At 46.3% G+C, this 11,655-nt stretch overlaps 1 protein-coding gene across 1 annotated transcript in view; it reads right to left on the reverse strand.

The window, feature by feature from the left end:
- Positions 1-11,391, reverse strand: part of LOC112073111 (protein mono-ADP-ribosyltransferase TIPARP-like) — a 45,885-nt gene extending 34,494 nt beyond the window's left edge. The window contains 2 exon segments of the mRNA XM_024140463.2: positions 9,036-10,071; positions 11,043-11,391. Of these exon segments, the coding sequence (XP_023996231.1) occupies positions 9,036-10,039 (1,004 nt within the window). The 5' untranslated portion in view covers positions 10,040-10,071; positions 11,043-11,391.
- Between the last annotated feature and the right edge of the window lie 264 nt (positions 11,392-11,655).

Consider the following 11,655-nt stretch of genomic DNA (forward strand, 5'->3'; position numbering starts at 1 on the left):
GCACGGTCTGCTAGGCCGCGGTTCTGCTAGGCCAGCCGAACTGAAGCATGCCTGACTCCTTGGTGTGTGTTTTGGTGCCTGTTGGTTTGTGTAGCTTAAAATACATTTCCTTCCCACCAGGCTCACTAGCCACTAACTCTAGTCCCACTGTCCAGTACATAGTTCACAGCTAGCGTAGCCACTAGACTCATCCAAGCTGTCCAGTACATAGTTCACAGCCACTCAGACTCAGCCACTGTAGTACATTCAGGCTCAGCTGATATCTCAGTCACTGTCCAGTACATAGTTCACAGCTCAGCTTGCCACTAGACTCTAGTCACTGTCCATACATAGTTCACAGCTCAGCTAAGCCACCTAGACTCTCTTCCACTGTCCCAGTACATAGTTCACAGCTCAGCTAGCCACTAGACTCAGCCACTGTCCAGTCATATACCAAGTGCACTAGCTCAGTTAGCCACTAACTAGACTCTAGTCCACTGTCCAGTACATAGTTCACAGCTCAGCTAGCCACTAGACTCTAGTCCACTGTCCAGTACATAGTTCACAGCTCAGCTACCTATGATAGCCAAAATATCACGTTTTAATTATAAACAAAGAGGCAGAGGAATCATCTGTCAAAATGAATACAAACGCCCCGCAAACACACCATCCTATGCCCAGCTCCAGCTCAACCACACATGACTCTACAGTTATGCGTTCATTGACTCACGACAGCTGAGAGAAGTGAAACTCACTTTACCAAAAAAGTGTCAAGTCATAGTTTTACCAAAATAAACGAATCATTCAGCGGTTTTCTGAGACACACACATTGCTACACTGCTTTTGAAAACATACAGTCGTTGGTTTTTACAGAAACGTGAATATATTTCTCACGCACACACACATTTCTCACAGATTGATTAGCGTTTCTGTTTACACTAACTAGGAGTGTGGCGGTGCGTGTGAGGAACTGAAATAGGGATCTGCTCTCTCGTGCATCACAACCACCAGCCTGCTATCTATCCATTTCTCTCTCGTGCATCACAACCACCAGCCTGCTATCTATCCATTTCTATCATATGATTTAACGCTAAAGTCATTTTAGCTTCTGGTAAAGAATAAACGCTTCTGTTCACTTTGCAAGAACAAAATTGTTTGTTAACAAAAGAGTTGTCACAGGTATTTTGGGAAAGAATATATATATATATTTTTTAAATGATTGGACCAGCAACATACATGATAATACATGACAAATGAGAGGTGAGAGAAGGCATCAGGAAAGGAGGAAGAGGAACAGAAAGAGGATGAAGACAAATACAGAGAGAGAACAGGAGAGAGAGGCAGGAACGGGCTGCATTGTCAAAGTAGAGTATGTTCCGTTCTCTCTGTTCTCTCCTCTTCTTTGTTCTGCTCCCTCGGTTCTCTTTCACTCTCTGTCTTCCCTCGTTTGACTCCTCTCTCAGTACAGAACTGTCTCTGCCTGCCACACAACACTAACGAGAGAGCATGGCCCTCTGGCAGGGCTCTGTGTGTTTTTTAGGCTCGGGCAGTATACAGATGTGTTCATAGCGTCCTTGTCTCATCCCTGGATTTACGGTATTACCGGCATAGCACACAAGGGGGCGTTAAAATGCAAGAAAAGTCCATTGGGCCTCTATTACCGGAATGCTAACAACATTTGCACAAACTAATAGCAAAATCACAGATGCTGTTCGCTAAATGCTAACGAGCAAAAACGAACAAGCTAATTGCAAAGAAAGGCAAATACAGCTCATAAAGTTAAACAAGCATAGCTAGTATGTCATTTTCGGTGAGTGTGGACATTTACAAGCATAAGTGAACAAGAGAAATTGTGCAAAAGAACAAAGTTGTGATCCATGTTTTTCGGGAAGGAACAGCAGCATGTGTACACGGACCAGATGGGAGAAGAACAGAGGAGAAAAGAGAACACACCAGTAGGAAGCACAGGGAGAAAAGAGAACACACCAGTAGGAAGCACAGGGAGAAAAATGTCAGCTGTACACAACTCATCCAGAGCTCTCTGACTTCTGGCAGAAAGACATTACTAGATATCTGATGGCTAACATTTAGTAGTGAATTGCAGACAAGTTTAACTTCATTACCTCGTGAGCCACACAACAGAGACTCGTACTTAGTTTTAGAACGTTATGGACTGCAGATATTAACTTAAACATTTGCTACAAATATTAACATTTATTGAAGAAAAAATCATTTTGACAATATATAAAAAAACTTTTATACGGTATACCGCCCAAGACTAGTGTGTGGACATCTTTGCTTATGTTCCTCTGTATTGTTGGGAAGGGCCCGTCAGTAAGCATTTCATGTTGGTCTACACCTGTTGTTTACCAAGCATGTGACAAATAAAATAGGATTTGATTGAACTATACTTGTGGGGAATAGAAGTCATTTTGCCAGTCCCCACAAGGAAAAATGCTATTTCTAGAGGGTTTCGGGTTGGAATTGGTGTTAGGTTTTGGGGTTAAGGTTAGGTAAAATAAGATTTTTAATAGGAATCAATTGTGTGTGTCCCCACAAGGTTAGTAAAACAATAGTCATGAGGAATGTGTGAACTGTCACATTTATGAGCAGAATGGAACTACAGCCAATCACGCTACACTCCATCTCACCACAAATACACACAACCTCCAAATAGAACACTCATCTCATTCCAGACATCACAGTACACTTCACTACAGAGCCCCCTCCTTCTGATTATATTACACACCTAGAGCAGCTACAAGCTGAAAACAAGGGCTTATAACAAGTTAATTACAATATACCATATAGATACACATATACACACACTCTCTCTCTGCTCCTCCTGTCTCCCTCAGCCCTTCCCCCCTCTCCTCCTCTGTCTCCCTCCAGCCCTTCCCCTCTTCCTCTCTCTCTCCTCTCCTCCTGTCTCCCTCCAGCCCTTCCCCTCTCTCTCGCTCACTCCTGTCTCCCTCCACAGCGCCTTCCCCCTCTCTCCATGCTCTCTCCTCTTCCCCCTCCAGCCCTTCCGCTCTCCCTCTCCACTGCCCTAGCCCTTCCCCTCCTGTCTCCCTCCAGCCCTTTCTCTCCTCATCTCTCTCTCTCTCTTCCTCCTGTCTCCCTCCAGCCTTCCCTCTGTCTCCCTCCGCTTCCCTCTTCTCTCCTCTGTCTCCCTCCAGCCTTCCCCTCTGTTCCTCGCCCTCCAGCCCTTCCCCTCTCTCTCTCCTCCTCTCCTGTCTCCCTCCAGCCCTTCCCCTCTCTCTCTCTCCTCCTCCTCCTGTCTCCCCAGCCCTTCCCTGTCTCCCTCCAGCCCTCACCCTTTTCTTCTGGGCCAGATATGTAGCTTCATTCTAAAAATAAAATTCGCTGGTTAAATTAAAGTGCACCAGAGTGAGTCTTGGAGTTCATTAAGAGAGCCAATCAAATGCCAGACACAGTCCAAAGACACACCCTTTTTGGAAGAGCCAGCACTCAAAGCCTGGCTTATAAAATTTGGCCTTTCCAGAGGTGCAAAGACACACCCTTACTGAACACACACACACACACACAAACACAACACACACACACACACACACACAAACCAAACAACGACACACACACACACACACACACACACACACACACACACACACCCTCAAACTTCATTTCAGGCATACCCTGAGACAGTGAGAGCGGCTGAGAACTGTTTGCTTCATTGAGAAGAGTAAAAAGTAATTTAGCCCTGGGGTGAGAGAAGAACGAAAGCGGTGAGAGGAGATGGGTTGAAAAGAGGAGTGTAGACAGACGAGGAGGAGTTGAGAAAAAAGAGATGAGGGAGGGGGGAGTAGGGAGGGAGGTACAGAGTGAGGAGGAGGAGTTTGAGTCAGTTTGGAGCTGTGACATCTTGGAGGAAGGTCATGGTTACAACACCCTTTGATGTCCCAAAGGACGCAATCACAGAGCAAGTAACTGGAATCAACCAACGGTAACAGGGGAAACCCGCCTGGCCAAACTACGGGGATGCATTAATTGTCAGGTGAAACGATTACGGTCACACACACCACCAACACACACACACCCACACAACACACACATCACACACACACACACACACACACACACACACACCCACACACACACACACACACACTCCTTGGAATGCAGGGCACGTCAACTGAGTCTAGGGATTGACACAAGACAGCACACTAACACCCACGACAGACAGACTAGACAGACCCTGTAGTCTTGAAATGACAGATTTGTACATGAGTTTCAAGCCTGGAGTGGTTTCAAATAAGAGGGGGGGGGGGGGGGGGCCACTGAATTAGCTCCTCCCTTCAGGACTCTGTCACACACACCTCTGGGGCAGCTTGGGTTTGTGATCTCAGACATGGGAGTGTGAGGAGACAAAGAGACAGAGGGTGGCCTCTAGATCTAACCCTATACCAATCCCTCTCTCACCCACAGACATCAGCACAATTTAAGGCAGCTCAAACTCGCTTGTACACACCCCAGGACTTTCTGACGGTCACACCTGCATGCCCGTATCAGTCACGCTCCCGAGAGCGTCACTGACTAGAACCAGATAAATTCACACGCAGTCACTCACACACACAAGCCAGTGAACCGATCCTACTGAGGTTGATGTGGGCTCCAAATGTTACACCATGACACACATACCCCAGTGACACATACATACAAGAAGTCACTTTGGTGAGGAGGACAAGGTGTACACACTGGGTCATCCTCACTTTCTCATATAGAGAGATTAAACACTGCTCCTTCTCCTGTATTTGGTTCAGTTTACCAGAAACCACAACACACTCACTTCACTTCCCTTCCCTCCATCACCCAGTTTGTGGGGAGAGGTTGATGAGAGGTAAAATTTGAGAGGGGCAGGGTGAGGATAGGGAGAGAGAGAAAACAAGAGATGCGGGAGGGATAGGAGAGGAAATAGCTTCAGAATAGGCATACGGAAGCCTGCAGGCACGAACACTCACAGGCCGAGAGAGAGACAGAGACAGAGAGAGACAGAGAGAGAGACAGAGAGAGAAGGTAGAGGCTGAGTAATGGAAGGCAGGGCAACCCAGACCTCGCCCCAGTGAATCATTTCATAGGCAGTCTGACACGTTATCTCCTCACACACACGCAAGTAGCACACACCACACGCACACACACATAAGCAAGGACGCACACACACACACACATAAGCAAGGACGCACACACACACACGCAAGAAAACATTCACCCACACGCACAAAGGATACACACACACACAGGTCAGGCTACACATTGTCTGAGAAATTAATATTTTCTGAACAACAGTGGCACCAAAGACACGAACACAGCGCACACACAACACACACACACACGGAACAGAAGCAAATCACATACACCTGGTGTCAGGTCACTCTGGTCCTTGGTGCTAGTGACTCCTGTGTCAGTTAATGACGTGTGAACCATTTACCTGCATGTCCAAACAAAGGCTCTGACACCCACACACACACACACACACACACACACATTACATAAATATTCCTGTCACGGGGATGAGGGTAGGTAAAAAAGCAAAATCATGTGTTAAGTGATGACTATTCCTCTCTCTATGTAACTGTAGATGGCTGGAGGAATCCTGAGACAAAGAGGATGAGAGTTGAGTCCTCCTTCCCCCCCCCCCCCCACACACACTCTGCTGATCAACATGGACATTTTTTGCTGTACATTCAAAACGCCTCCCGCAGGTTATGTCCCAACTCAAATCAAAAACAAAAAAAGTAAGTCTCCATTTTCACTTTGTTTAGATGTTGAAATCCAGTGGCCTGGATAAGATTATGCTTCTTTTTCAGAATGAGAACGAGTTGACAATTCCTTATATAAATGTGTATTTTTATGCTCAATGTACATTTATAAAACACAGACTAGACAGCTAGCGTTTAAATCTGTGGCTAAAATGCTAGCGGTATGTGGTACCTACCAGGCTGCGCGTGACAGAAACTGACCATAACATTTCCCACAATCCTATTCCTTGATACTCCCGTTTTAGAAGGGTCTCTGCTCTACACTTCGAGTTGTGACATAAAAACGGGGGGTATCACTAGAAAGGATATTGGGGATGTTGGCAATGAGGCCCTGTATCTACATCCCCAGAGTCAGATGAACTCCTGGATACCATTTTTATGTCTTTGTGTCCAATATGAAGGAAGTTAAGCGGTAGTTTTGCGGGCAAATGCTAACTTGCGTTAGCGCAATGACAAAGTCAATCAATCAAATGTATTTATAAAGCCCTTTTTACATCGGCCGATGTCACAAAGTGCTGTACAGAAACCCAGCCTAAAACCCCAAACAGCAAGCAATGCAGGTGTAGAAGCACAGTGGCTAAGAAAAACTCCCTAGAAAGGCCAAAACCTAGGAAGAAACCTAGAGAGGAACCAGGCTCTGAGGGGTGGCCAGTCCTCTTCTGGCTGTGTCGGGTGGAAAGTAATGAACTAGCATTCTTAGCAGTATCCCTTTAAGTGCTCCTCGATTATATCACACACACACACACACAGAGAGAGATCTGACTGCTGATCGGTCACTGTCACAGTACGAGGAACAAAAGACGCCCCTGCTGTGTTCCGACTTGGTACCGACAAACTGGCCATTTCTACTTGTAGAATCAGAATGCTCGTCAACGGCCGAGAACATGACTTTGAGACAATTAGAGGGCACGAATCTCGACGCTGGGGAGCCGACAGAAGTCAAATCAAATCAAATTTTATTMGTCACATACACATGGTTAGCAGATGTTAATGCGAGTGTAGCAAAATGCTTGTGCTTCTAGTTCCGACCGTGCAGTAATATCTAAGTGACAATTAAAAGTTGTCACCTTTCCTGATGTAAACTACTCCCCCTTGCGTCACAATTGTTATAACTAAAACTACTAAAAATAAATTCTAATTAATTTGATATGTCGTCCAGCCGTAATGGAGGAGCGGAGGTGAGATGAGGGGGAGACATGACCGTTTGTGTCCGGAGAGGAATGGGACTGAGTGGACACTTTACAGCCCCACCTCTGGCCACTAGTCCTGCATCACACGCACTGACTGACAGACAGACCGACTCAAATCATTCACATCCTGTATAGGACATAGAAACATGTTGAGATGGTAAACACAGACACACATACAGAAGGAATTATTAACTCCCTCTCCCATGTTCACAGTCACACACATGCATGCCCTCTCACACCAGACAGGTCACCCGTGATACAGGTCATTATTCGACGTCCATCCATGTCTGAGGACGTCGGGAGATGACGTGGAAACCAGCCACTAAGCGGATGGGAACTTTGAAATTTGGGATGGGAACAGCGGATGGCTGTGGTTCAAAAGTTTGCATGTTCCTCACACACAAATACTGACACATGCCAGCCAACTCTCACTCCATCTCTCACAAACACACACGGCAGCGGCTGCCAAATAAGTCTGTTGCCATGTTGACGGCCGGGCTTGTTTTGTCCTCTGCTGCTCTTCAGATAACAGCTGTTATCAACTGCATTCGGTTACTATGGCAACACAACATCACCCAGGGGGTGTGTGTGTTTAATGGGGGGGGGGGGGTCTTCCAGATCCACATCTGATAGACTCTGGAAAATAAGTACCGTTTTACTTGCTTAAATGTGAATATAAATTTTGAGCATGTCGGGACCATGCCGGGAGCGTATTGGAGACCGCTGTTTGAAATTGGATGGTCTAACACTTCACAACAGTACCGTAAGCAATAAAGAAGAAAACAAAAACCCTTTAAAAAGACTAATGGGAAGTATTTGAAACGTAAATACAAGTCCTACAGTCTGTCTATATACTGACTGTTACAATGTCTACTTTGGTTTTCTGAGACAATGTAAGTTTCTTAACTGTATTTATTGGTACACAGCCATTCTATAGGTGATTACACTGGTACACAGCCACTCTATAGGTGATTACACTGGTACACAGCCATTCTATAGGTGATTACGCTGGTACACAGCCATTCTATAGGTGATTACACTGGTACACAGCCATTCTATAGGTGATTACGCTGGTACACAGCCATTCTATAGGTGATTACACTGGTACACAGCCACTCTATAGGTGATTACACTGGTACACAGCCATTCCATAGGTGATTACGCTGGTAGTTACTGTGGTATTTTGGCTCTGTATACAGACTGGCCATTTATACTGTTTGGAAACTGACACTACTCTACTAAGTTGCTATCACCAACACCTAATACAGTAACTTTAGACCCATGTGAGTATGTTGCATATTCAAATAAGAGCTTGACTTCATTTGGGTTATCATGGACAGGTGCATATCCTGTGGGTGGGAAGGTTTGCATGTAGTTTCACTTTAAAACCTAAAGTCAACAACACACACACACGCAGTCACACACAGAGACACATACACGGGCCCCTCAGTTCCCTGAATAACTTGTGAGGTGTGTGTGGTGACATAGCTAACTGTGTCATTGTGTGAATGTGGGGTGTATAGCTTGAATCAGAGCACACTTTGTATGCCTGTCTGCTAGTGCCTGCCAAGTGCTTGTGTGTGCGTGTGTGTGTGTGTTCGTGAGAGAGACAGCCAGTGCGTGTGTGTGTGTGTGTTCGTGAGAGAGACAGCCAGTGCGTGTGTGTGTTCGTGAGAGAGACAGCCAGTGCGTGTGTGTCAGTGACCGCGCCAGGCAGCAGTAGGTCATGCAAGTTCCCAGCTCTAAGCTGCCATGGGTACAGCACTTCCTGGTTTGAGCTGTTTCAACCAATGAGAAGGCTGGGTTTGGGAGCAGAAAGAGCACACACGCTATTGCAGGAACTCAACGTGCCATAAGAATGACAATTAAAAATAAGAACTGAGATAGGGGAAGTCGGGAACCAAAACGACTCAGTCAGTTAATCATTACAATACACACACCTACTGAAACTGAGATATCAAACACCATACCTTTTTCATATCAAAGCACTCCTGTCTTAAAACTGTAAATACAATCTCAGCTCTATGAGGCTACATTCGTATAGAACATAAAACTGGAGGAACCACTGTAACTAAATAAAAGCACTTACTGAAACTTGAGCCTGACTTGTTCATTGTCCGGGTTGCAATAAAGCCTCTCCAACTGATCCTGTGAATCATCCGCAAGGCTTTGCCAGCTTTCAGTATCACTCCTGCAGATCTGCCAGTGGTAGGGCAGCACAGTATGGTGGTAAGCGCAGTCACTCCCGTACACACACAACCCCTGCAGGAAATCCACGCAGATGGAAACCGAGTCGGCTTGGTGCGTGTGATACTGGAGCTGGGTTAGCAGATCAAACACTAGATCCAGGGAGGCCTCTTCGCTTTTATCCTGAAATATCTCGCCTTTGTCGGCCTGAAGACTGGGGGTTTTCTTACTGTCTGTAATGGTGAGGCAATTTGCTCCCCGCAAGGCTTTAGAAGCAAATAGGTCAATCATCGTGTTTCCCCCCTGGCTTGGAGGGGATACTAGAGGGGTATCAGGTGTGGGGGGTGCCGCCGCCACATCTCGCGCCCGCGGGTGAAGTTTGAGCTGGAATCTGCGCTCGTTAGAGTCTACTGTCACACGCTGGAGATCTACCGGCACCTTGGTTACCCCCCCCTCTGTCTCCTCCAACTCGGCGGCGGCGTCCGCCATTTCCGTGTCGCCGGTAATCATAGCCGTTACACCGGTAGCTGACGATTCTTTCCGGCACACAGGCCCACCAATCCGTGCCTGTTTGACCACCACAGCAGTGCACAGGTTCCCAGCTGTCCTTGGCGGAGGGTTCCTGGGGACAAACACCCCGTCTCCCGTAACAAGAGCTTCCGTACTCAGTAATGTGGTCAGGATCGGGTCCTGGAGCGCACGGAGGCATTTTGAGTCCAGTTTCCTCTGTTTGTGTTTATTTTTTAAATAGGGCTTCACTAACGGGATTTTATTGCTAAGTCTAATAGATTGTTCCGTGAATTCCCGGTCCCCTATACTCATATCCAGAGCTATTCCCGTTCCACCGCCAAGGGCCTTGTCGGTTGAGGCTGTCGGTTTCTGTAGGATATGCAACGTTTTATCCATGGTTACCAGGGCACTCCTAAAACCCGGCAGTCCTGAAAGATAGAGAAATGACAAGAGAGACAGAGTGTGAGAGAAATAACCATAGATGGAAAATAATAACTCAAATGTATGCCTCATAGGTTTTCGAAAGTCCTGGGCATGTGTCATTTGATCAACTGGTAGTCAGCAACCTTGACAGAGTCAATAACCATTGCATTTTATTAGGTGTAAAACAATAAGCGCAATCTTGGAAAACCCATCGTTTACTTTCCTGGGTAATGTTAAACTGATAATACAGAAACTATAACGTTGACCATTGATAGCCCTTCAATCTAGAATATTGAATAGATAGGTTAGGGAAGTCTCCCAAACTTAGAAACAATTTGATTATATTATTGTTCTGTCAATGACGGGCGTCATGATGCAATCACAGCGCGTATAAACTACTGTACTGCGCGATACAATCATTGTCGCACGATAACAAAACGTTCTCGAGAGAGTATTTTGATCACCGGAGGTAGATACACGGGGTCTACGGAATACGTGCCAGTTATAAATCGCTGCTCGAGCAAGTTTGCACGTAGGCCTACAGACACACACAGAGACGAGGGGGACTGCGGCGAACAGCACAAAGAGCCGATCCTGACACTGTATTTTCCCGTTGTAACGCACATCAAAAAGCCTACATCTTCTATATAAATCGTATAGGTCCTAGCCTACGATGTTAATATCCGCATTTCGGTAGGTTTTATCCGCGAAAACACGGTGGATGTTTGAGATGAACTACACTAAAGCCGATCTGCAGAACGTAGTAGACTGCTATATCATTTATAAAATGTAAAAATGCCCTTCCAGCAATCATGAAGATCTGGTGTGCTGCGCAAAATAACTAGGCTACAATATAGTCGATCTCCAACACATACTGCTGCATAGACGTCCCGGCTGGGTGATTTATTATAGCGTTGCTTTCACAGAGCCCGATTAGAATACAAAGCGTCCAGACACACACATATCATATTCCTACCTGCGTAAAATCCGTTCAATCTCTTCTGTGAAATTGTCTCCTTCGCCACTTAATCCCTGTCCGGTCATGAATGTAGCGATATGTCGATCTGCGTTTGGGCTGCTGGTCCGGGGCTGGGGAAATGCGTGACAAAGCCGCTGTTTCGTCGTTTTGCACTGAGCTCAATTCCGCCAACTCCTGTGTTGGATAGAACTCGCAGCTGTTGCAAGAAACGCTCAGTCCTCTCAGCCACTCACGGCGCTCCTCACCCCGTCGAGGGATGGGATTTGGCATCAAAGGAGAAGAGAGAGAGAGAGAGAGGAGGAAAAAACGAAACTGGTGTGTCATAGGGGGAGGAAAAGCAGGAAGTTGTGCTGCGTTCGTCAGGCGCCTGACCAGTAGTATAAATATGTCTACTAAGTGCAGGGAGTTGGGTGGCCTCCCCCCTCCTTGTTTTTGTGATACTGACTGACTGACTGACTGGAAAGGTTTCTGGTTGTTAGCATATTCAAACAGCATTTCCAGTAGAAGTACAGGACGAAGGGGATTATGGTAGGACAAACACAGTAAATAGGCCTGTGACAGGACACAGAGGCATCAAGCCAGTAGGGGGGGACGTGGCCCCTCAGATTTG

This window comes from Salvelinus sp. IW2-2015, unplaced genomic scaffold (genome assembly GCF_002910315.2).
Source record: "Salvelinus sp. IW2-2015 unplaced genomic scaffold, ASM291031v2 Un_scaffold2151, whole genome shotgun sequence".
NCBI classification, from domain to species: Eukaryota; Metazoa; Chordata; class Actinopteri; order Salmoniformes; family Salmonidae; genus Salvelinus; species Salvelinus sp. IW2-2015.